Source organism: Trachymyrmex cornetzi, unplaced genomic scaffold (genome assembly GCF_001594075.2).
Source record: "Trachymyrmex cornetzi isolate Tcor2-1 unplaced genomic scaffold, Tcor1.1 scaffold127, whole genome shotgun sequence".
Lineage (NCBI taxonomy): Eukaryota > Metazoa > Arthropoda > Insecta > Hymenoptera > Formicidae > Trachymyrmex > Trachymyrmex cornetzi.
The window spans coordinates 1,282,221-1,310,193 of NW_017295839.1; the positions used below are offsets into that span (position 1 = coordinate 1,282,221).

The following is a 27,973-nucleotide window of genomic DNA, read 5'->3' on the forward strand; positions in this document are numbered from 1 at the left end:
AATTACTAGCTGCGAACCGCCCTTGTACCAATTAACCACGCGGTAACCATGTGCTAACAGCGCAGTAACCGTTCAGCAGGGGCCTCTACTCTTTATAGTCGGCGGACGAGTCCTCGAGAGGATCGAAGGATCATTTTCTTGTTCCTGCACCTGTGTCATATGTTCGTGTGTGCCTGCGAGTTTACGTACGTATGCGTGTAAACGCGAATGCTTGTATGTACACGTGTGAGGGTGTCGAGTGAGGACGGTCGGAAGTGCAGCCGGAAAACATACGGAATTCAACGAGGGAGAATTATAGCCAAGGGATTGGAAGGACGGTCGAGGGTAGGAAGAGTGAACGGGGCCTAGAAGTCGGATTGCGACGTGGCCAGGGCACTCTCGGCCGTCTCCTCGCGTCGTCATAAGGGCCTCGTCACTTCGCCACACTCGCAATGCGTCGGATGTCCACGACGGTCCACGCGGTTGCTGATTGAGTGATCGCTGCAACAGAAAGGATGAATGAAATTATTAACGCAAGAAGAAGAAAGACATCATCAGAAGAAAGACAGAGTAGATTTAATCGATTGTCATCAAGATCAAGAAAGCTTCTTACATCGTCTTTACAAATAGAGAAATATGGAAGATTGAAGACAAGAGTTCTTACCCAGTATAACCAACTAAAAGTAATATAATGTTATATTATAATTTTGCACTCAACAATGTAACTGTTATGTAACACCATGTGTTACATTATATTTATATCGTTAAGTACGCAGAATATTATAATAGTAATGTTATGTTACTTTTAGTTGGTGTCGACTTGGTATTTAAATTATAACGTAGTGACTAATATCACAAAATAATGTGATATTTCTTTTATAACATTAATCGAAGTTGGTGTTAGTAATTAGCTGTGCACAAGTGAAGAAAAGAGAGAAGTGGAGAGAGAAAGTTTCTCAAGTGGCAAGCGTTGGGGACAACATAAGACAGATATAATGCAAGTTATATAGATATCGTTTCTTATAGAACCTTTCTGTTTGATTCTCTTAATAAAATAGAAAATGTCGGAGGAAATTTTCCATTAAATTATGGAAAAACGGTGTTGCTGTTTCTTCCAACAAGAAAGAGTAAGTTTAACAAGCTCTATTAAAACAGTTTAATGTCCGTGGATTGCAAGTTGATGAAATTGCAAAATTCATTTAAATTATATTGAATTTATAGTATGCGCCAAGTGCATATAATTTATTTTGCCGTTAACCCTTTCAAATGGAAAACTTCTATTGCATTATACGTTCGGTTTTCTTATTAAAGCACTTCGTTAAATCAGTCAAGATGAGATTCTTAGAAATGCAATTTGTTGGAATGTGTAACTTCAGTGCTTCCTATTTCCTCTTTACCGTAATAAATTTATGTAGTGAAATATCTCTCACGATAACGATAAAAGCAAACAGAATAGTAAAAATTCTGTTTCTTGCTTTTACATTTCAATAACATTTTTTTCTTTGCTATCTACGTTTGAGTGTTTTCTTTATGAATAACAAATATATTAATTTAAAGCACAAAGGTATGGAGTAAGGAAAGACCTTTAATTTGAAGTTTCACTGTCGACATTTTTCTATATTTTCGCTTTCTCTTTAATAAATAATATATTTTCAAAAATTGATGAAAGAAACGCGCGCGCAATGAAACGATTGAAAACAATAAAGTACACACAGCATGAAATCCTTGATTGCACAACGACGAACTCGCTGTTATAACGAGTGTATAATCGAGTCGTTCCGCCCCATCGTTTCTTCATATATATACGAATAGCGATAGAATGATTCACAATATGAAAGATTTTTTCATTTGTTAAAGCGAAAATGCATTTCAGTAATTTTAGAAATATACGTTAATGAAATAATTAGAATGAAATAAAATTGAGAGATCATGAGAGCATTTCCAAGTTCTACGTCGAAATTTATAAGCCGCCGCTGTTCATCCCTTATGTGACTCTGCGTGGGCTATACGATTATGATTAAATGTATAACTCATATGAATGAGATATGACGTCAATGAAGCGGTATATGCCAATAATATTCGCACGATGGTTTTCAATGTTATGTAACAATTATACACTTTTTTTCTGTTAGAATCATGTTGATTGCCATTACATGCCTTTTTCAATGTTTTTCTATCTTGCAGTGACTTGTAATAATTAAAAAGAACTTTTATCACTTTTATTTTTACTTTAGAATTGTGAGATAAAATGGAATGTTTTAATATGTACATACACATATATTAAATCATATTACGAAGCACCAAATTATCTGCATGTTCCTAGATAAGATTACTTTTTAACATTATGGCAAAATATTCTCGCTGAGAATTTCACTTCTTTGCTTAAATATGCTATCATAAAACGCAATAACTCTTTTATGATGACAATATATATCACTGACACACACACCTAGCAAAATGATTAAAATGCTACAACGAAGGGCCGAAAAATGAAAGCGCTGCGATGTATGGCAATGCCTTAATCTTTTACGACTTCATTGAAGTTTTGCTACAATGCAGCTTGCAACCTACATGAGAATTGTTACATTTTGATTCGCTTTGACGTTTTCTCCTTTGGTATACATCCTATTGCTGCCGCTAGTTTCTACAGAAACCACTTTAACCCGAATTCCGCGGATTGCCTCTTCTGATTATGTGCCGCAAAGAATAGAGGATAGCCAAACCTTGGTTACAAAAGGTTCTATTGTTAAATTGAAGACTGCTGACATTCGCTCGTGCTTTAACAATCAGGCTAAAGCTTAAGAATATTGCATATTCATACGGGCTTTCCTCACACAATAGAATGACACCGTCATCATAAAAAATATTATCGGACATCTTAGAATTAAGTAGATGGCTTATGATAAGCATTTATCAAGTAGTTTAAAGCTTTAACGTTGCCTTAAAAAATTAATTAAACATCAATGATTTTATAAATAAGTTCAAGTGTAGAAGAAATTAATCAAGCAAAATATTATTAAATTTTTAATATTAAGGATTAAGAAATTCTGTTGAAAAGAATAATTTATTGTTGGGAAAACATCGGTTTGAAATTTTAAAAAATACGTTGTTATAATCGGATCAGCTTCAATATCTCGTAGCGTAAAAATAACGTTAATAAAAAGCAATAAAGCACAGGAAAAGTGTAAAATAATTTTTGTGAAAGATTAAAACTATCCACGGCAATGTAGACCTGACGTAAAGGGTTTATAAGAGAAATAACGAAGATTAGTACGTCGAGTTAGCGGAAAAGCAGACCGAGATGACAGGGATGGGAGGAGGCGGGATAGCAAATCGCCGTGGGTGATGAGAAAAAAAAAAGGAATTCTGAACACGATATCACCATGACCTACATCGTTCCGCTGAAAAAGAGCAGTGAATACCGAGTATACTATTGTCAGGCGCAGTAGTACACCGATGGTATCGGACAACGTCGCTCACGCAGTGGTTACTACTCAATAATGGTCCGACAACGCTTAGGTCAGATAGCGTGCTGATCGCGACCCAGCAAGTAGTAAACAAGACTTTTTTAATTATTTACTTCTTCTGTCACCTTTTCATGTTCGAACTGTTTACGTCACTTGTCGATTCCCATAACGACATCATTTGCTTGGAGCTTTCCATTTATAGCTTTATTTCGCGATGTATTACGATAATAGAAATTCAAGTGGAGTGTGCACAGATGAAGACGAAATAGAACGAGAAAAACCATATTGGGGTAAAACCGAAAAACTGAGTAACTAAGTAAGTTGTAATGATTTACTTGACATTTATATAATGAATTCCAGAGACTTTTGAATTAAACATTAAAAGGAGAAAAATAAGAGGAAACCAGATAAAAGTGATATCCAACTACGATAGTCTAAATCGTTCTATGACGTGACTGTCATACCAGAAGGAAATCGATAGCAGGTGAAGTACTTGTTACGTTTACGAGCGTGCAACAACGGTACTTCGATAAGATCGTCATAAAGTTCATCGCAGGCTTTAACGCCTTATTAATTCAAACTTTCATTGTAACCAATAAAGTTACAAGTCCCTATGCGACCAGAAGTGATTTCTACCATCATGCTCGAACACGGCGAGTTTAAAGTTTGGAGTTGTACAAATTGAGCGACACAATTCGATAACTGTTTATGAATTAATGTCCTGTTCTATTTAGTTTTTCGATATTTCGTAAAATATATAATCCTCAAATAAAAATTACATCGAGAGATAGAGTGATTCCAATAAAATAAATCGATAAAAATAATTTGAGTATGTATTATTATTATTTTTCATATAAAATATATACTGTATATTTCTCTTTCGGTTATATCCACAATATTTTTGTTAAAAAATTTATTTAATTTTCATCTTTTCTCTTACAAATTTTTAAATTCGTTAATATAAAATCTATTTGTAACAAAAAAAAACTCGTGTTCTCAAGTTTATTCTTCTTTATAGAAATATTTTACTTGAAATTAATACACGAAATTAATTTGAAAAATTTTATAATAATGGCATATATAATTACAGAGCTAATGTATTTTAAAATTTTTTTCACTTTTATTGGGCTGATTACTTGATGTAAAACGAACTTTAAAATACATAGAAACTGCAGCTGAGATAAGCGACCTCTCTTCACTTTGGTGTTAACAATTTCTTCGATAGGTAATGCCGCTTGGCCCGCAGGGCTGCATTTTAAATGCAGTTAACTCAATTCTCGCTGTCTCTCTTTCTTTCTCTTCCTCTCTTTCGCGCCCATCCATCAGCATATACAGCACCCAACCGTGGCCAACGAGTATGACCTTTTCAGAATGTCAACGAATGCTACAAGCACTTGCGTGACAGCAGAAGAGGTGGCGGATACGCGTCCTTATCCACGCTCGCACAACTCCCACGAGACGCAAAGTTATGATTACGAGAGCTCGCAATATGCTCAAGGGACGTAAATTTTAGGGCCGCTTCGGCTGACATGCTCGATTGAAGTTCGAAATTGGAGTCGCCGACTGCACGGCGTTTAATAAGGACTTCGCCGTCAGCGATCAACAGGGGACTTGGAGCGGGTACCTAGAGCTGACAAGGTCGAGGACGACGTCTCTTCGGGATACGTCCGACGACACTGTACGTGCTTGCTTTTAGGCGAGCTAATTCTTAACCGTCGTTACGGGAGAATGGGAGTTGAGATAATTGTACCGTGTTGGCTGGCATAATGGTGTTACACAGTACTGAGTCATGCATATTATAAAGAGCACATTGTCCAATCATTTACCTTGATCTTTACAGCTATAAAAGAGTATTACAATGTGACTGAATTTAATAAGCCCTTTATAAACTTCTCTCTATTTCTTAAAATAAACATTTAAATACGCCAACTAAATCGTTGCTACATTTAATTAATCAAGATTAAGATTTTGGTACTTTGGAATAATCTGTTTTTGAAAAATTTTAATCTAAAGGGAAGATGTATGATGAATATATTATTAAATGGAAATCTAAATAGGTACGTTCTTATACCACTTCGTTGTTATCGTCACTAATCCCCGACCTGCAAGCTCGTAGGAACCGCCGCTTTAAGCTATAAATATGGATTCCATTAGATTAAACGACCGCTCTTTCAGAAGCTTTGCCAAAAATCCAATAGATTAAGATAAGCTGGATATATAGTTTTGATCGCCATAACTGCAGTATAGTTTATAATTTTGTCCAATACAGTTTAATCGATGAGTTAAATTGTAGTATTCATAGCAGCGTTAAATTGTAATCAATGCAATAACAGATGTTGCAGTTACGGTTTGACATGCGCGTATGATTTATACCATTATTTATTGTAATTTAATAATGCTTACGTATTATTTATTACAATTTAACAAACAATCGCAATTATATGAAATAGGAATGTATCGGTGACCTTCGTAAATGTAATCATGGCAATCGAGGCACGTATGTGATAATCAAGAGAGTTCGGTGTAAAGCTTTCAGCCCCGACGTAAATTCGTTAGTGTCACGCTAACCGGAGTACGCACGAACGCATGCATATACAGTGTTCAGAAACACACGAAATTCGTGAGAACAGGCACATTAAGTCATGTTGTTCTCATTGTATTATACTCGTATTTATCGATAACGGAAAAATGCAAAATGTGAAGGAAACTTTTACGATAGCATACAAAGATTACTGTTGTTATTATTGATTATATTTATAAAATACTTTTATTTCTTTACAAATGCTCCGCTATCTTTTTATAGGAGCTTTTTCCTAATTTCCATTCTTATCTTGAATTTTATTGTAGGTAGCTTTTTTATGTTAAAGCAAATATTCCTGCATTCTTTTAAATCTGATTTTTGATTTTATATTCGTTTATATTATATGTGAAATTACTTTTTTACAAACACAGTAAAATACATGACCTTGTCATAAATTTGGATTAAGTTTGATCACATAATCGGCAAGAGAGCTCGAGATTTATAACGTATAATCAGAGCTAAAAATAATCCTAACGGCGTCGTGTGCCTTACTCATGTCTCGTTTCGATCCATCTTCGCACGTGACACCGTCCGTTGGCGTCAACTCCTTAGTCAAAGAATTATGAGACCGGGACTCGGGATCTCACGTTGCAATATAGCCAGCTGTTTTATTTCGCGTGCGTGGGACGTTGCTGACGGCGATCTTTAAGATGTGCTCCCAATTTTTTACACGAACCATTCGTAAATATTCAACGGGGCGAAAGTACGTACCGCTGCCTACGCAAAGCTTTACCGCCTACCATCGCTATAATGCGTTCCTTTTTACTACATGTAAAATTACGCTAATGCAATATCATAAAAGGCGCTCCCGGGCGATCTTCTTTTCCGTTAAAAAAGTAAAACTACGAGGAAAGTCAGCACCAGAAATTCAATGCACCTAATTTTTAAACTCACAAAAGAAATGTTTCAAGCACTTATACCTACAATTGCTTTTTATAGTTATATATTATTTTTATAGTTATAGATATATATTTTTATAATTATATAGTTATATATATTTTTAGTTATATATATTTTTTAAATATATCTGAAAGAGTAATCAAGGCTGATGCGTCATTCACTGAAATGATAAGGATGTAATTCAAATGATAAAAACATGACGAATCTCACGCACAAAAAGAGAGACAATGGGTGTATTTCTACCTTTCAATTGTCAACTCAACCATGATATCGTATGTAGTAAAGCGACATTCGTTCCAGAGAATGCCAAAGTGGCTTTTGACACACTGGGTGTAGAAGAGCGATAACAAATGTACGAAGAACCGAATTCTTTGAGCACATTCGCCGAAATCACGTACAAAGTCGTCGTATCTATTCGCCATCGTTCGAAGGCGTGGCTTCAAATTTTCAAAGGAAGTAATCTCGAGTAAACTCGAACAGAATTTTTATGTTTGCTCGCAGACAGAAATAGACGGTAAGTCTTTTGACCTAAAAATAATCATTTGTGCAAACTTTTATAGCGTATAACTGAACCAAAAGATATTACAGACACTATACAGAATCTGTTATAGAATCTGTTATACACAATTAAAAGAATGTCATGTAGTTTTAAAAAATTGATATATGTTTTTATAAAAAATTTATTTTACGAACACAAAATAATATCAATATTAATTTAAAAAGAAAATTTAAAAAAGAAATACTGCTATGTGACAAATATATGGATTATTATCAATTATGAATTATTGCTAAGTAATTGCAATATTTTTATGCATATCAAACATTAAATTTTAGAAATTAATTTTATATAAGTTATGCACTTGTTCTATATCATTAGAGAATAACAAGTACTGGAAAGAGACTGAGTTATTCGTGAAGCCTCTTGTGACCAACGGGGACGAAAGTTTAAGCTTCATTAGTTTCCGTATAGATTCGTCGCTGCCGCAGCATAAATAGGATCAACTCTAAATCCGTTCAGGAAAGGTCCCCGAGCTTAATGTAATGTAATGTGCTGGAAAGATTGCGCGCAGTCAAAGATTGCCAGCTGCGTTGTATATGTTGGCAAATGGTTGAACATAGTGGAAGCACATGGCGGTCGGTGATATCGTGCTTATAACCTGAAAAAAAGTTGGAGATGAAAGTTCCCTTTTTCCTTTCTTTTTCGATATATTAATACTTAATACCCTTTAAAGAAAAACTGGAACAGTCCTGACATCACCCAGATATTTCTTTGACAGATTGTCCGCGGAGATTTCATAAAATTGATAACAAGCCCTCCGAAATGTCTTCCAACAACGGATTTAATTTAGATTTATATGTTACTTGCAATATTATATACAGTCACATCTTATTCTGCTTCTTCTTTACTTTTAAAAGCACTTTGTCATACAAGATTATCTATTTTATTCTAAGCACGTATGTCTCTGTGAGCTCGCTTCTTTTTCAAAATTTACTTTTATTCACTGCTTTTATTCTACCGCCTTTGTTGAAGTTCATAATACCGATTATTAGACCGTTACTGTATAATAGTTTGCCAGATATGACAATTCTGTAGAAAGTAGGATAACTTCAAGGAAAGCTATCGATCACTAATTGTTTTTCGCGAACACGAGGTCAAAAAATTAGTGGTGAATTAATCGACTGCCACAGGCATCAGCTGCCAGGTTATCAGTTTAACACGCGATTAAAAAATTGCGAGCGACGTTGCGCTAGTTGATGAAGTATTTTGCATAAAGTGTCGTCTTAACGGCGTTCTAGAATAAATTTTATAAAGCAATATGAAATTATGCAAATATACAACTTCGCTCGTGCAAAGATTTGAATGTCTATTTCTTCGAGCGATTTTCAGAAAGACAATAATATTACAAGCAGCAGCTAACAGGATGCAAATAAAAATTAGTGAAACTAGAAATACCAATGAAAAGAACTCTTAACAATACTTTTTATTATGCGGGAATAATTTTATCGAATGAAAAGAACTTTTAATAATTATATTTTTTAATATGCTAATTATATTTTAGCATCTTTATTTAAACAGTAATAAAGTGAACGTTCATCTTTATGTAAAATTCCGCTCGTGTAATTATTATTTTCAATTCTTAAATGTGATTTCTACTATGCATGCGAAAAATGCGCGCTATCTTCCACAGCCTCATATTTTCGCGAACACGTTAGCAGTAAAAAAAAGATGGTGCTACGTTGACATTTTAATGTCGAGTGTAAACTTTAAGATTTGCACGTTAATTAACTTTAGTGCATCGTCATGAGGTTTTCGCAGCGACCGCTGAGCTCTCTAATCACATTTCCAATTATTCGCAGTGAAAAAATTGCGCTGTTCCGTTCCTCAGGTACTCATAACCGAATCGTTACGCTTTGTTCTGGACGGATGTTGGCCGTTACAAAATTCAGGTTAAACGTTGATATAGAACAACACCGTCGAAGCATTCGCGTATAGAATCTCGCGAATCCCTGACCTATATCCCTTAAAACATCGTATCGCCATTACGTGTGCCTCTCGCTCGCGTCCTCCGCGCACACGAATGTAACACATGTATAAATATACATATATGAGATCACATATGTAATATCGTTGCAGAGCGTCTCTTCGAGATAGGGAGTGACCGTGGAAATCATAGCATGTGCTCTTATTCGTAAAGGGACCCTGTTTCCTTTACGGATAAGCCACTTCCGCGGCGGAACTTGTTTCTTCCAACAGCGCGGCGTTGGAACCCGACAAAATTTTGGTCCGGGAAATTCGTCCGTTTCATCAGCACGTGAAAAAGATCACAAAGAAACGTAAACTTATTTTACGTGTGTTGTTGCAAAGGTACGCCATTAAAAGATTCTATCAGGAAAGTATATAGTATAAGTTCATGATAGGGGGAAAATTCCGTCCGTGCTCTGTAAATACAATTACCGGCTTCCTTACGTTTACAGATAATATCATTCTCTTACAAAACTATTTCGTGAATATTATGACAGATTTAACCTTGGTATATAACGTAAATTATAACAGAACTGGAGTACGCTTTTATCATCATCAAATAATATAGAATAATAAATGCTATAAAAATATTTCTTTAAGATGTCACGACACTTTTCTGCGAATGCCAGGTTGTTAATACAAGGCTATAAGTCGTTTAATTTGATTATATACACATTTTTTAACAGGTTACGATCAATATAATAAATACATCAATGAATCATTTTCTTTATGATTAATATACTTATTTATTTTTCTCATTTAATATTTTTTTAAAACTTCATTAACTTCTCCAATATCTTTTTCAAGACTTCTTCAAAGGTTCTCATATGGAATTTAGAAATTAACTCGTTACATTGCTTCCTGAAAACGAATTTTCTGGAAAGCTTTCGACAAAATTTTCTGCGAGAATTCCGTGTCACAATTTTACTAAGTATGTACTCTATGTGGACCATGTTCAAGAATGACAGCAAGAACATACATCGGTGGTGTCTATATCGTGATTACGTAATGGAATAGAAGTTTCTCAAGGAAGTTCTAAGTCGCTTAGTTTCAGACTCAGTTTAGTTTACTACGAATGTAGAAGTGGTTACAAGACGAGCCTGTATTAGGAGCGCTGCGGGTGAAACTTTGGATCCGATTATAGGGTTTCAAGCTCGATTTTCGTATCGGTCGTATTTTGCGAATTTGCAGGGCAGTGCTGCGCAAGTTAATTACTTATTACACATCCTCAGACATGAACGCCAATATGCAACAGCATGTATGAGCGCACATTAACTTAATACAAATGCTATACAAACGTTATTACTCTCGATTTATATCTATATGTAATTATCAAAGTGCGATTTACACTGTAATTTTATATTTATGAAATAATTGCACAATTGTAAAATCAATCGTTCTATTATTGAGGTCTCAATCTCTTTTAGAGGTAAAATAATTCGTAACAATTCGCGGAACAATACATTAATAATAAAGTTGCTAAAATCAGCAGCTGTGTTTTCTAAATTATTAAAATATCTTAATAGTTCATGCTAATTGTCTCGGAAAAGTTTAATCTGTTGCAATAAAAGTTTAATTAGCTGAAGCTCTGTAATCTTTCGTGTTACATAAATAATAAAATATCTGTTGGAGCTCGTTTTATGAAGTAGCTTGATGTAAATGAAGTACAAAATTACAAACAAAAGTGCTAAAATCTCCCGCTAAATGAAATACTGAACATCAAAAAAGAGAGCTATAAGAAACGTATCCTTTTTCAAACAATATAAGCTACGATTATAAAGCGAGATTCGTTTTGACAAAGTAATTTAATTTTAATTTCCAATTTAATCACATATTTTATTATAAAATTTAGATTTATTTTCATATAAAAAGAAAATATCGCAATCTCCATTTTATAAATCACCAAGGCAATCTACATTAAACCCACTAATAGGAAAAAAAAGTAGAGGCAATCATTACTTCGTAAGAGTGGCTCATGACCGATTTCAGAAATATAGCAAGAAGTTGGCGATCAAATGAGGCTGATTCCTAGTTGGAGTGTGTCCAGGAACTTTCAGCTAATAACAACCGATAGAGAGAGGCGTTCGGTTGCTGATTCGAGTTTATTTCATAGAGATCAATCTTCATCTCAGGATACACTCGACCTCCGTTAAATTCTCGCCTTTTGTCGGACGTCACCGCTACGCGACGTGAAACCGTTGTTATCTCACGTTCGACGAGACAGATAATCGTTGACTGTTCGTAGCTATTCTCACAGATCTATAGAACCGTGAGAATCTTGCAAGTCCGATTACAACTGGTGGCGGTACGTAAGTTGAAAATAGTCTATTAACGAAGAAGTTCCTTCTTGCAATTTTGTACAGTTAATTAAAATTGAACGACTTGCGTACCACTGATGTATTGTATGTGCACGCGTGCAAGTATCCTCGGCAAACTTTATCGATTTTTCCATAACTTTATTTACCGTATCAAACACACATTTAGCTTTCATCGCCATAGTGATACATCACTGTACGGAAATCAATTCACATACTCGCACGCAGCGATACACCGTCAACTCTATTTGCGGTAAATTTTAAAGTGTGCTAGCTCCGATCCGATAGAAATAATTAAACACATCGGGAAAACTGACGATAGGGAGAATTAATTATAATTTAAAGCAGAGCGCTTTCGACGAGCGCGTTCGTTTATGTGACGGGAATTTAATATTACTTATAAAAGCATGATATAAAAATTAATTATTGTACCGTGCAATATCGCGAATGTACAAGCGGATCCGATAATTAAATTATGAATAAACAGAATGTTATATTAATTTGAAATAATGTAGGCTCTTGCCTTAAAATTCGACGAAATTATACAGAATATACTTAATCAAGACGGCAGCCAATGGAAGCACTGGCGAACATTTGCGATAGATTCCTCACAGACGAGGCTACTTCGATCGCAATGTGTGCAATTCACGTATTCAACAACTTATGGTTGCTCTACGATGGGACTATGCACAGTGCGGGTTATATTGACATTTGCTTCGTTGCAACTTATCGCACAGCTTACAAACGTAAGCTGAAGTTCTTGCATTAACCAACAACCAGCGAAAAATCGAAGATGCGTAGTTCATTCTATGTCAATGGAAAGAAACAGTTGGAAAGTATTTCCGGAAAGCGACCTCCGCGTGAGTGAATCACTTTTGATCGAAGTTTACACGGGTATAAATACACATTTGCAGTCTATATCAACCGAGCCGCTAACTTTTGCTTGCGTAAACGTTTTTCCGGGTTGGTGCTGCGAACAACATGCTCGTAAAAATAATCTAATCATTTTCTGCAAAGAGTTCATCCAAATGAAAAGACGAATAAAAAATAGAAAATACACGAATCCTACAATTTTGTTTTTCATCTTTTGAATGAAATTGGAAAGTTACATATAAAAGATGATAATACTCTGCACTGTTAAATCTTATAGTGTCAAATTAACTGAATGTGAGTCACCACTGCTCCTGCTCAATAATATCGTTATTTTTTACTAAAACAATGGTTACATTTGACACTATACAATATTAATTTGACATTATATAGTGTCAAATTTAATTATCATTTTAGTAAAAAATAACGATATATTTAGTAGAAGTAGTGGCGACTCACATTAGATTAAATTTGACACTATAGATTTAACAGTGATGTAAAAGTGCAGAATTAGTGTATTATCACTGACTTCAGTACTACACTTATAACTGTAATATCAGCGAATATTTACTGTTTTTCAGAAATAATACACTGATTCATTTTTAGAATTTTTATGGTTTCTACAGATTAAATCTGCAGAAAATCATAATCTCTAAAGGTGAATCAGTATATTACAACTGAAAAACAGAAAACTTATAAATGAAAAATTTCACTGATGATTACATCAGTTATAAGGGTAACACTGAAGTCAGTAATAATACACTGATTTACTTTTACAGAGTAAATAAATGATTTTTAATCGATTATTGAGCATATTGGGCATACCGATGTTGAGGATAATAATGCGAATCATGATGCCATGAGATTAATTTGCGATGTCCCGCGATGGACGTTAATAAATGAGCCTTTAGATCGGAGCCAAATACCTGTCCTACCAAATCAGTGTCCTGTCAGTGTCGCGTATTCAGCCGACCGGTGGCATTCAGAAGATACAGACTCGAGTTTCAGTTAGTAGCTTTTAAGCTTCAATTTGCTGCGTATGTCAGCCCAAATTCTGCTGGAATACTTGCATATAATTTCACCGTTACGAAGATGAGAGACGATGCACGTTAATATATCCAGGAATTCAATATAAACGTATGGTGCAATTTGGCTGAGTGAGCTTCGAGGAGAGACGCAATTCGTAAAATGACACCAATAATAAGGTAATATGTTATAAAACATGGTACAAAATAGTAATAAAATAAAATCAAATAATTGGTTTACACGCTGTGCAACTTTATAAATGAATACGTACTTGTTTATCGGGTAAAATAATATATGTCTATAACTAATTTAATATAGAAATATAAGAAACAAATTAATGTCGATGTTATTTGTGCAGTATTCTCTTTTTACTTTCAATAAAACCCACGCAACAAATTGCGATTATGTAATATCGATATAATGTCACTTGCAGATTTGCAACAATTATTCCCAATTATCTGTATTTGTCGAGTGAAATGTTCGAGTGAAAAGCGACGTGATGTTCCACGCCGGCGAGTGCGGCATACTGTCGGAAGCGTGATCAAAAATTGATAGCACGAGGTGCAGTGCCAACGATGGTGAAATCATTGATGATCCGGTGGAAACTAGTTTCCCATTTAGCCTGAGGCAGTTGCTGAATTTCTCCAAGTTCTGAAATTGTTCTTCATTCTCTTTAAACGTACATCTACTTTAGATTAGAGAAATTTCGATAAATCAAATTAGCATATTAAATTCTACAAAAAAGTTCTATCTCCTTTTATATTTTAAAAAAACGTAAATTAATAAATTTTTCATATATAGCGTAAGAGACAAACGTGGATAAAACATGTCTTCAAATTATCTTACTGAGATTTTCATTTAAAAAATAGAAAAATTTTGACGTCTTTTATACAATGGTCTTTATAACTGGAATGTATGGAAGTTGAACCTTTAGAAAAATGAATAAAAGACACAGTTAAAAGATTATTTATTTAAAATAGTCTCTCTTTGATAAAATTTTCTTGCTTTTTCAATATTAAAAAAAAATTTTCCATCCATATAGACTTGCACTTCCATATACTTTTACATACATCGAAATATCTGATCTAAAATGCATATATGATTTTTTCAGTATTTTCACTAGAAAAAGGTCAAATACATTTTCCGAAAATTGATAGTGAGTACCAAGAGATTTTCTACCACACGTTTCTAGTTTTTTCTTTTTTCTTCATAATTTAATACCATAAGCTGTTCCGCGTCCGAAGTACAATATATATTGATAGCTAGGACGAAATCGGACAAAACCGAAATAGCGTATTTTAAAGTGCTTTCAGTTTTTTATTAAATGGAAACCACAGTCTTCTTTAAATCCCGCAGCGTCAAATCGACGTAAAGCCATCGTTCCGCCTGGCACACATAACTCGCACACAATACTATTACAGTCGTAAAAACAAACCAAGAAATTTAATTTCACCGTGGCTTAAGCGGCAATTCTCTTGGAAAACATGGTGAGTTTCGCTAGACCGCAGCATTGGTTTACACCTTAGAGTCGGCAGCGGAGATATAATTGCGGAATTTTAGTTTAATTAATCGAATTCAGATATGAGATATTAAATATGATACTAAATGCGATACCATTTTCTTTTCATTAGTTGGCAACTGGAATCTCATTTTCTTCACCTCGCGAAAAAAGAATCTTTGAATTAAAGTGCTGGCACGTCATTGTCCGTTTTTTGTTCATACTCAAGGGAGCTTTTCCGAAAAGCACAACAAGTCGCTTGTGTCCAACAATCTGGACGCGCAAATTTTCCAGCAGCAACTTGTGGCTGTCAAGCAAGTATATTTCTAACACTCCACGAAAGAGAAAAAAATAACCGCGGCAATGGTGTGACTCGTTATAAGAAACTGTTTCCCGCTGTGAAAAGTGTAGAAATGTCGTGGTGAAGTGTCTCCGTAGAAAACAGATTTTGAGAAATTTTACAAAACGCTAAATGAATATTCATTAGTTTATGTAAACTTTATTTCAAAGATAGCTCAGCCTGTTATGTAACAGATCTTTTATTTTCACGGACGCAACAAACGTACGAGTATGCAGAAAATCAATTCTTTTTTTATATTTATTTTACCATCTATCTCTTTGTCTTTGTAGTCCATTCATGCAGAATTTTCAATAAAATAAAATAAACAACTGATTGATAATCCATTGCGGAATAAATATATATATGTATAACAAAAATAAACGTGATAAGATGGCAAAATAGTGAGTATCGGCCAATGCCGAGAACGAATAGAGCGAAGTGCATTTTCTTCGCCCACGCCGTCCTTCGAACCGAAGAATGGCGACGAAAGAAATGCCACAAGAAACTTACGATCTCTCTTTTTATTATACCACCACCAATGTCCTTGCCGAGCTGCATTCCTCTCGACCGACCACCTTGCATCGGTCACGGATTTTTCTCGCCCCGTTTGCAAACCCTCGCAGTGTTTAACGGCTTTTTTTCTGTTGTCCTTCTCGCAGAGAAACGCAGCGGATCAATATAATTTTCTTAAGTGACCTATTACGACATGTATTATATATACGTACAATACTATATTCGTCTGAAGCAATTGTGAAAATTAAATATGATTTTACTCGTTTTGGAAATATTGACAATTTGCAGATGATAAAATAAATAAATATAAACCGCATAAATACAATAAACAGATAAACCAAACATTCCATATATTAACAATGTAGAGGAAGGAAACAAGGAATTGCATTCTATGAGTTTATATCATTGTAGTTGTAGTTATAATCTACAATTTCAGACGAAGAATGCCTTGCGTAAATTCTTCCGTTGATCCATATTCGTATTTCCAAGACACATAATTTCGAAGATTCAACAGAAATTCGCTTGTGAAGCCGAGCTGGAGTTCTCTGAAACGATTTCGCTGGAATTGCTTCATTCGATTTCCAGGGAGACTCTACTTTGGTTCGTATGCTTCATTCAAGTATAACTTGCATCAACTTCTTACTTGAGAAAATCTAATTTATCACACTTAAGTGCCGCAAAATTTAAGACATAAGCTGTAAAAAGCCATATTTCCGAAATACTCATCGAATTATTGTACTTTTATTATTAAAAAATAATTTTAAAATGAAGTTCATAATTCTTGCTACAAAGTGATAAGCTCTGAAAAGCAAACAAAATAAATAAATATAAAAATGAATGAGGAAGTCTTTGTCCTTAAAAAGTTAACAATAGTTATCAATCTGTTTTGTATATTTTCCTTCGACGTCGGTTAAATTAAATTTAAATCTGGGATTATTTTCTTGAATTAAAAAAAGAATATTATATCGTAACTGTTTTTAGCATATTAACTGTTATATTCTCGATATTTCTATCCTTTCATTTTTATATATAGTTTTTATATATAATACATCAATATTAAAATTCAACACGCATTTTAGTCACACATATTTCATGTATGATTCGTCATATATGAATTTGTTATATAATACATAACAATATCATCATTTTATTCAAAATGTACGATAGAAATTAAAACGTAAATTCTGCACGGAAAAACTAATTTTACTGAGAGATATCAAAAAATTTAGCTATATACAGTTCTAAAAATAGTTTTGTTGGATCATTATGTAGGAAACTCAAACAAGACAAGCAATACTGCAAAAACATAGTGCTCCGTAGTGCTTGAAATTTTTGCGATAATCTCTTTCTGATTAAAATGTAAATGTAAATTATTATTTATATCAGTATTAATATATGTTTAGTTCGAATTAACATCATTAATCAGAATAATTGATTACGTATATGAATATTATATGTCACATACTTAAATAAATTAAATTTATAATGATAATAAATTTTCTGTTTCTCATTATTTATATGCTGGATACAAAAATCGCAACGTTTACTTTATATTTTATTAAAATGTAACGCTATATAAGAACATTCACAATCATTTCGAATAAGAATAAAATCTTTCTTAACGTAACATTGTTGAAATATTAAAAAATTTAAAAAAATTAAGTAAATACAGTTCTGAAAATAATTTTGTTGAATAAAATAATTATAAAGGAAATTCTCTCATGATGAATATACTGCAAAAAATTCTGATATTCTAACAATCAGCCTAACGTTTATCATAATTATTTTGATAGTCCGATAAAATTATTTTCAGACTTATATTTAGCTAAATTTTTAGATACTTCAGTAAAACCGTTTTTCTGTGTGCGCTCTGCGAGAGCATAAAAAAAAATAAATTACCAAATCAAAGTAGTTTGCGATATCGGCGAAGTGAAGAAAGTACGAACTTATCCAGGTGAATGCATGAATCTCATATTTGAAATACTTTTCGCCGTATCGTGACTACTCTTCACTGGAAACTGGCAGCAAGACGACAAGGGACACGATCGATAAGCGGTGTTTCGCCATCTGTTCCCGCGCGGACCGCTTGGGAACTCGCTTCAGCGCTCTACACCTCGTGCATAACTTATCCAAAGGGACGTGCTAAACGTATTAGGATCGTTTTTACACTCGGCCAATGGGCAAAGATTTACTGACTCGCAGGCGAGCTCGATACCTATCTAACGTGCCATGAATAAGTATTGACCGTGTCAATCATCACACGTCCCGTTGCAGATGCGGATCGACCAATTTAGGAATCGTTTCACCGCGATTCGATAGAGTTGTCACCGACTGACATAAATTGAACATTATCACAGTTATACGAGCGCGAGCGTTGCATAATGGTACAATTTATAGGAACGCGTGGAACCTGAAGCCACAGGGTTTCGACGGTCCTCTCGAATTGGAAAACTCAACGGTCCTCTAAAATTCCGTTTTCGGATTTTTGAACACGTTTCGAATGTTATTCATATATACAACTCACATTGTAACTGTATATCTACAAAATATAGAACAGAAGTTATCAATGTAAAAGGAATGTAATGGAATTGAAGCAGTTCGATTGAAATCAAAACTCTTTAGTATGGTAGCTCTTCACATAGAAATGTCAATCGATGGTGATTAACGTCAACATCGTCGGTGAATAACTGCAGTTTAAATGGAGATAGTAGTATTCATAGAATACGCCGTCAATAATTGTTACATGTGTACGCATGGTTTCGTTGCCTAGTTAAATTACTATATATCGATTTCAGTTGCATTGACAGAAAATCGCACTATCGATTGCATTGTTGTCCTGTGCACCCTGTTGTGAACATAGTTCACGCTTTTTTAATTCATTTTTATCTCGGGCAAGCTTTGTATGATTATATCATAAATAATAGTCAAAGTACAGATAATTAAATCAAATTCTTTGCGTGAAAAGTTCAGTTTGTTCAATGAAGGTATATATGAAATGCACTCCAAAGAGGCGCGCCATGACCTGCATTTCAGTCTTCATATTGTTTCTAACATAGCGACTTTTCCTCATTGCGCGTCAGACGGCAGCAAACTTTTAGTGCGACATTGCGGAGCGGTAAACAACAACAACGTTGGCACCGTTTCGAATAATATGAAGGAAATTGATGCGGAAGTTTCAATAGATAATTTTTCAGAGCTGCTAAGTTATGAATTCCCAAAATTTCTTAAGAGGTATTATCAACGAATATCTAAGATCTCAACTTTGCTCCTTAACTTTAGATCTTTGGTTACTGTGGTGTGCAGTACGAAATTCTCACAAAACTTTTGATAATTCCTTCCTGAGAAGAAGTAACTTCTGTTCAAATAATAATTCTGTTCACATAAATGTTGCAATAAAATGCAATTTGTCTTTACGTTAATTACCAAACTTTATGAAAGGGGATTATCATGACGGTCATAAAAATATTTTTAACTTCGCTCATCAGTTTAAGACATTAATCTTACTTCAACTTTCATCTCCTCCTTTAACTCTTTTAATCATAATTAAAAGCACAAAATCTCATAAAAGCCTTCGATATTTCTCGTAATTCCGTTCGCGCTGGTGCCGTGGAGATTTGACTTTACTTTTATAAAAGGACTGGAGTGGCTCCATGGTCGTAACGTACGTCAAAAGCAATTAAACTACAATCGTGCCTAATGGCGAGCTAGATAACCACTTCTACACCGATCGTACCGAGCAGCGGCGCCTGCCACTACGTAGTAGATGTGTGCGATATCGTAAGATCGTGTGGCATACACGCGTACGAGCATGTAAAAGATGTACTTGTATGTGTAACGCGCGACCTCGACGCGTTGAACTGATTTAGTTTGATCGAAACCATAATTCCGCGAGATGGGAATAAAGGGACGTGTCGAGCACGAACATAAGATTGAATAAATAGTCAATAATGTAGGAATCCCGAATGGATCCATTGTGAGGACGGCGAATAGTGCATGAGATACTGTTGCAATATTCCTTGGAGGCACACAATTCCTTAGGAAGTTCTACCTGACGAAAAGGCTCTTGCGAGTAACTCGCTTGATTAACAAAATATTAGTACAGACAACAATGTGGAGGAAAGTAGAAATACAGACTACTTCATTATGTTGATCTTAACAGAACAAACGTGTGAAAATTGAAATCTATTTTATGTTGCATTCTGGTGATGAGAAATTTGTACATATATATATATATATTAAGATATCTATGTATTTCCGTCTTATAATGTAAAAGTCTTTTTTATATAGGGTGATATCTCAAGTGTTTGCTCCGTCTAAAAATTCTGTTTTTTTCTTCTACCACTCCATTATGTTGATCCTAATAGAACAAACGGATGAAACTCGAGGTATGAATTTTATATTACATTCCAATGATGTAAAAGCGATTTGTTTTTATAGATATTAAGGCCGATAATTTATAATCGATTTTTATATTTGAGACTGTCTTAAGTTTTAAGAGGTCATAAATCGAGAGGACTGCATTAGCGTCTTAAGACATTATTTAAGACAATTTTAAAATAAGAATGGATTGTAAATACCACTCTAAGATATTTATGTTTTCTGTTTATATAATTAAAGAATCTTTTTTATATACGTATCAAATTTCTGTTTCATTTAAAGATTCTGTTTTTTCTTCAAATTCTCGAGAGGATTTGGTCACTTTAATTCCCTTAATCACATTTATTTTATAATTAGAACGTACCGAATGAGAATATTATTCAATTCTTTGATATCTATTTTAAAGTGTGGTAATTCTTAAAGAACACTATTCTAAAAGTTAACATTATGTTTAAAATTCTAACGGCATCAGAAATGCCTCAGAATTAATATCCCTTTTAGTTTCCGTTATCCTTCTCCGTCAGGTAAACCCGTTGCACGTTAAGCTCCATAGAGTTAATCTTCCTTCGATGTATCGCCGTTACCGCAAACGCCTCCACGTTTTGGAGGCAGAGGCAATTATATGCTGTGTGCACGAAGCAATTAAGCACGGGTATTGCAACTGTATTTTGCGTGTGCGTCGGTAAAGTCAGGCTCTCTTAAGCTCTGTCTGATCGTACACGGGCTGTAAAATCATGTGTACCCATGTGCGATCTTACAGATGAATTACGCGCCATACATGCGTTTATAACCGATTGCCCAAGAAATTATATAGCGCACGAATTATTATGATAATGTAAAGCAGCAGAATATTGTTTATAAGAAGAAAAAACGATAAATGAAACTTCTACACAAGTATCGAAATAAAAAGGTGCAGTAATTGTGATATATTGGAATGCGGTTTGCAAAGAATGCTTTATGTTTCTGATGAGTGCACAAGATAAAAGTTCTCTTTCTTTTCACGATTTAAATTATTATAACCAGATTAAATCGTTCGCGTGGTTAATTTTATAAAAGAAAGATTATTTTCCACGACACAATAAAAATATATTTTTCGATGTTATCATCGATTATGAGTCATTCTTTAGACACGTCAGCGCTCAAAGTTATCATGCGTACACGCGAGGATCGTACATATTGTTACCAGTTCTTCGAATTAAATAAATATTTAATTATAAAAAAAACTAACGGCACGTGCCTCTCACGAAATGCAAGACAAATGCAATTGCAGGCAACTGCATTGCGTGAGACAGTGAACGATCTACCTCTACTCTATTTATTTATCCATCTCTCGATCACTGCCAATTTTTTTGCGACAGTTTGCTCCGTCGCTTTGCGAAGTAAATCAGCCGTAACTTCATGCGTCCGAAACATACCGAGCGGCATTGCTCAAACGTCAAATTAACCACCACGCGTCGGTAGGAGCCATGCAATTTGCCCATAATTGGAAATTCCAACGTTTATTCTTCCTATATCCTGAGTACGCTCTTATAGGATAACCAGAATAAGAATGAAGTTACGACTTTTCAAACTAATTGGTGCGAATGTTGATCCAATTATAAATATTACGGAATGAGGGAAATGTAAAACAATGTGCTTTAATTCATTATTTTGCTAAATGTATTATTTATATGTTACATGTAAAATGTATGCAAAACATTATCACATCATATTAAGAATTTAGCGCAAAATATAATTTGAAATAAATACATAAAAGTAATCGATTTGTATTTTTTTCTGAAACTCTCTTAGAAGTTTTTATTCAATACATTTCTGACATCAATTATATCTTTCGTCATCACGTCAGAAACATTCCAGTTGAATAAATCATTCGTACTTACAAAAATTAAATATTGAAAGATAGTGATTAATTATTTATTTTGAATATTAAAAGCACCGCTATTCAGTGTGTGTGTGTGTGTGTGTGTGTGTGTGTGTGTGTTTAATACACAAAATAAGTAATTGTTAATATTAAATTAGATTTCTGTAAGAAAAATATATTTAAAAATAAGAAATGACAATTTTAAACAGTTTCACGTAAAAATACCTTTAGAATTTTTCAAGCAGTTGGATGAATGGTAGTTACTTATAAATTAACCCGTTAGCAAAAGTATATAAGTATATCCTTTTGTAAGTCTTTGGCCAAGATCCAACTGTGGGAGGAGGCCAGCCATAAATGTCATTGAGTAAAGAAAGATACAAATGACGTTAACTTTTGCGCGACATTCTTCTCGACTAACTGTCCTCAGTATGTTCAAAGAGGCTACCTCCGATGTGCCAGTTTAAAATCTCATTCATTTTCGCGCTAATAGCCACGGAGACTTTAGCCGCGCCGTAAAACGAGTTTCCGGGACATTCTCTTATTCACGTGTTGACATGAAGCTACGGCTCTTCCGGAGCGCTGTTTCAATTAAAAGTTCGAGAGGATTTTTTTTTTTATCTCTTTCATCCGCTTATGTACGATGTCATCTCGCCGTGGTCGCAAGTTAATGAGTACGCTTAAGTATACCTACTACTCTTCCATTCTCTCCAGAAGCTCGATTCTCTGTGATTCTCAGAGATTCTCAGAAAAACAGACCGTCAAATATACCGATTATTTTGCAAGATGTACTTTGCGCGACATAAATTTGAGAGAGCTAACTCTTCTTCTTCTTTTTTCTCTTTTTTCGCGGAAGCAACTCCTTTTCACGGGAAATGGAAGTGTTCCTTATCGCGATTACGAGTCCATTTATCTCGCATAATATATATATACGGTGAAGCGAGAGCGAAAAGTTTGCTGTAATCGTTAACATGATAATAGTACTGCACGAACTATATCTGAGTGAATTTTTCGTATTTAAGAAGAATTTCTCGTATTTCATAGCACGACCGGCTTATCCGTCTGTCTCGTGGAAATTCTGAGGAAGAAGGATACGATAACGGAATTTGCCGTACTTCATCTTTACTCTCCTTTGATACGAAACGTGATCTCTAGTAACAGTAACACGACAGCGGTATCGTGTATCACGTCTTTTCTCTAGCGTGCACGACAAATTTTGAGGATATCGTTGAACGGAGATCAAACAGCGTGACATGCAAAATCGTCGATTTAATAGATCGTTTCAGATCGGTCCTATAAATATCCCGTGGGATGCAGGAATACCATACACCTTGACAATTTTTCACAACATTTTATTTCGTACTTTTTTCTCTTTTCAATCTTTATAATCTTTATATAAATTTCATGATGATCTTATCTTTACTTGTACTACTTAACGAGAATCGACGGTGACAATTGCATTGAAAGTCGTTGTCAAAATACGAAAGCTTGAATGTATAAACTGCAGCGAAATGAGACACGCCAGTTTTATTCAGATAGAATGCGATTACCAAGATAATCCTAAAATCCAGTGTCCGGGCAAACATAATTACATATTACGGATTACAACGATTTGTGCGACAACTCTCGTGGCTTGGCGAGATAAAAGCGAAAAATCCTGACAACGGAAATACAGTTTGTGGTGGAAATGCACACGATACGTTCAGTAGCACACAACTTTGCGAAGAAAAGTGAAAAAGAAGAGACATAAAAAGAGGAGAAACGAAGAGAGAGAGAGAGAGAGAGAGAGAGAGAGAAATAGAAGAAAGAGAGAAATACAACGCTGCCAGGGTCGCCGGTTATTCCAAATCTGATGTATGACAGCCGAGGCTGCCATTTGCTAGCTGTCATCCTTGCCACCCCCGATCCTCCTCTTCTAATACCATCGTCGTGGAAATGACAAACGGTCGAAAGTAGAAAGATAACAAGGTAGCTTTTGGAGAGGGAATGAGCTCTCGAGACGCGTCTCGTTGAATCGCGATGCTTTCACATAGTAAAAACGATTTTTGGCTTCAATCGCACATCAACTTCTTACATTTGCCGTTACTTGAACGTGGATTTAATATCTTACCCTCGTAGAGTCGTAGCGCAAAACTCGATAAGTCCATTTCCAATGATTCTTCGGTGTGTACAAAGTATGCATGAGAGATGAGAATACATTTAGAAATAACAATACATATAATTCTTTTTGCCTTGTACGGGCTGTTATTATAATACATTAGTTTCTTGATGACATGTGATTTTTTGGTTCAACAGTCTGGTCCCTTTTATTTCTCTTAACATAGCGTTGATCTGTGCAAGGGGCATGCGATAGCGAAAATTTAGCAGTTGAGCGAAATAGTGATCGACAGATTCGATAAGTCAATAATTGTAAGTCGTATATTTTAGGCAGTATGACAGAATCGATAATTCTGACGTGACTCTGAATTTTTAGTATTTTTATTTCAAGTTGTTTTATTGAGATGTTCTATTCAAGTACTTTAGGCAGTCCTGTTCATCTAGAAAAATTGCTATAATACATTAACAGGATTTTACATGAGGCACTTTTATAAAACCTCTTATTTTAATGATAAAAAATGTAACTTAGATAATATATATGACTCGTTTCGCTCAACGACTTAATTAAGAAGAAAAATTAAAGGGAGAGGAGAAAAGACATTCGGAAGAATTGGCAGATTACGCGAGTTACACGAGTTACGCGCTGCTCAATGCTTGTTCACGCAACATATCAATGTTCGTGAGAGAGAGAGAGCTGTCGATTATACTCCGAGTGCACGGAATTACTTACGGCATCCGATCGACAATTAGAGATCTCTTTTTACATGTTCATTGCGTTGCACGGAGAGCGCCGTCACGGCTTTTGGCAGCGCACTCGTTTAATGAGATGAATGCGCCTTTTGGAGCTAATTAGCGGAGATTACGAGAGAGAGATGATGAATCGATATCCGATTTCCGTTTCTGCGATTCGCTCTTTTCTGTAATAATATGATAAATGTGTATTTCTATTCCTAAAGCAGCGCTCCGTGTTCCGTCGTGTATCAAAAGCACTAGTATTTGCGGCAAAGCGTTTTACATGTAAATTATAGTGAGTCAGAAGAAACGCTGGTCTATATCATTTTACAGTGAAGTACTATAAATTGCATGCAGTAACAAGCTTTCTCGGAAAATGTCAGCAACGTAAGTCAATATAAATATCTAAATGAAACGACGATATTGCGAAAGCGAAGAAGTGTCAAAGCGGATTAAAAAATTTTCTCGATAAACAATTGTCCTAATTGTTATACAAAGATCGTAATCTCTACTTTGGTTTCGCGTTTCAACGACACAACCGAGTATTAATTTTTTATTATATTTTTTTTTACAAAATATGATTTCTAAAAAAAAACTCTTCTGTGTATTAATTGGAGTCTAATTCTGAATATTGCAAATTTTAATGAAAACGGTCTCGACAGTGAAGATGACTACGATAACATTTTCGTAAAATTTTTGATATTATGTAACGCGAATTAAAAAAAAAAGTTATTTGCCATTTTCTTAAGTATATAAATAGAATGAAGAAAAGATTGTTTAGTCTGATAGCACGATCATATAAATAAATATTTATGCACAACGGAACACGAAGATATTGATAAGATTACACCAATCAATTCTTGAAAAATGATCTTTGAGATACCTTCTAAGGCAGTATTTGCAGCCAAAAGAGTTTAGCATCGTTTCACGACGACAGTAAGTACGGTGGTAGTAACATCATTGTTAAGTCATCTTTGTCTTATGTACAGTTTAGAAAGTTTATTTGCCTCGTCAAATACACCTTCTAAATCGGACGACTTCTGGCACACTTCTAACTCGTTATCGATTTTTTATACTCATGCAGCAGCTGTAATATTACAATAATAATTGCTGTATTAACACCAATTTACTAGCTTCGTGTGTAACTTGTCATTATTACGAGTATTGTTAACTCCACATTGTTAACTCCATTAATATCAGCGCGCGCGGATTTTCGACGTGTTTTCGACGTTAGGGCGTTTGAACAATTATTTACAATAACAAAACACTTTTATTCCATGTGACAACTCTACTCTACTCTACTCTATTCTATATACGTTCCATTCAACTAACAAGGGCAAAACTTTAAACTCATTCAGCACAAAACGTGTGTATTATGGATATATGGTTAGCTAAGCTAATGACAATCCGTACGTCCGTCGAAAGAAAATTGTCCAGGTATACGAACGTAATGTGTGTTTTCTGGCTTTATACTTTGGCGGAAAGTAATTACCTGAGGTCGTTGCCCCTGGATCTTCTCATGCCGCGCGGCGGATGTCGCGGTGGTGGCGTGCACCTGCAGTCACAGTGCATCACACACAGCGCGACGCTGGTCGCGAGAGTCACTACGAAAGGCGCCGCGAAGAAGTGCATGATGGTAGCGACCTGTGCCTCGCGATTATAGTTCGCCATCACTATGCTACCGTTCACCCGGCTATAATGGCAAGGAAACTTCGCGCCTTCGTAACCCAACTCGCGGGTGAAGTTCTTGCAATCGACTACCGGCGGATATCCACAACCCTTGATGTTCACCAGCAGCACCGCCTCGACGTCCCCCGGAGAGGACACTGCTCGACAAAGAGATATTTTACAGCGAAGATTAGCGTCGGGGAGATTTGAATTTTTGTGCTTGCCAAGCACGCATGCAATCCGCAACGTTGATCTACCAAATCGAAATGTATTCCAATTTCACTTCGATTTCCCAGGCGATACATTCTATTTTATAGTCAAATAGCAATAGAGAAAGAAGTAGCGATATCCATTACCCCTTTTCGAATTTTATACAATAGATTCCATCCGTTATGTCTCGAATTCTACGTTCAGGACGGTGACATAAATCGTATAGACTATCTCACGTTCAACAATGTTATGTTTCGAAACAAAAATGATAGTATGGTCTTTCAGATTTTCTACCTCGTACTTTAAACTTTCTACCTCTTCCTCTACTACTTCAGCTCTTTTTTTGCCAATCCGATTTAACGTCCAATTTATTTTATCACTAATTATCATTCTCGCAATTACATTAGCTATACGAAAAATATGAAAAAAAAAAATGGGAAAACGCTAAGGAACACTGCGATAGTGATCCTACCGGCAGTGACGGTGCCCAGATCAGCCGTGGTGTTCGCGGTGATGTTCCTGCCGCCGGTGTCGTTCTTCATACTGGTGTTACTCCACGGCGTATACGTGACGTATATGTGGGTGCAACTGTACACATCACTGGTGCATCCCTCGCGGCACGAGCTCCATGTGCAGTTGAAGAGACCAGCAAGGTCCTCGCGCCGCGAGGTTGTGCAGATCACCGGCTCCGGCGAAAAGTCCGCCGCTAGAGTGCTGATGGCCGGGTCGACGTAGAGCGGCACCAGGAAGAGGAGTGCTGCGCCGCCTGAGGTGGCGACGAAGGCCAGCGCCGATGTCGCGTAGAAATTAAACCGCTGACGGCAGGTACGCCGTGGCGGTCGGCGCCGCGACGCGCCGAACCCGAGCTCCAACAGCTTGCGACGACGTAGCTCCCGCTCGTGGAAGTCGTGCTCGCCGCCGCTGTCCCGACCTTGATGTCCCCGATCGTAATCGCTCTGGCACTGGCTGCAGCTCGCCTCCAGCAGGAGTTCGGAGCTGCTTCCACGCATCACCCGGG

At 35.6% G+C, this 27,973-nt stretch overlaps 1 protein-coding gene across 1 annotated transcript; it reads right to left on the bottom strand.

Annotated features, from left to right (window-relative positions):
- Positions 1-27,965, bottom strand: Teh1 (tipE homolog 1 phospholipid transfer protein). Its single transcript, XM_018522006.1, has 3 exons — positions 27,428-27,965; positions 26,570-26,903; positions 1-480 (listed from the first exon to the last, which is right to left on the bottom strand). The coding sequence occupies exons 1-3, from the start codon at positions 27,963-27,965 to the stop codon at positions 399-401; spliced, it is 954 nt and encodes a 317-aa protein (XP_018377508.1). The 3' UTR covers positions 1-398.
- Between the last annotated feature and the right edge of the window lie 8 nt (positions 27,966-27,973).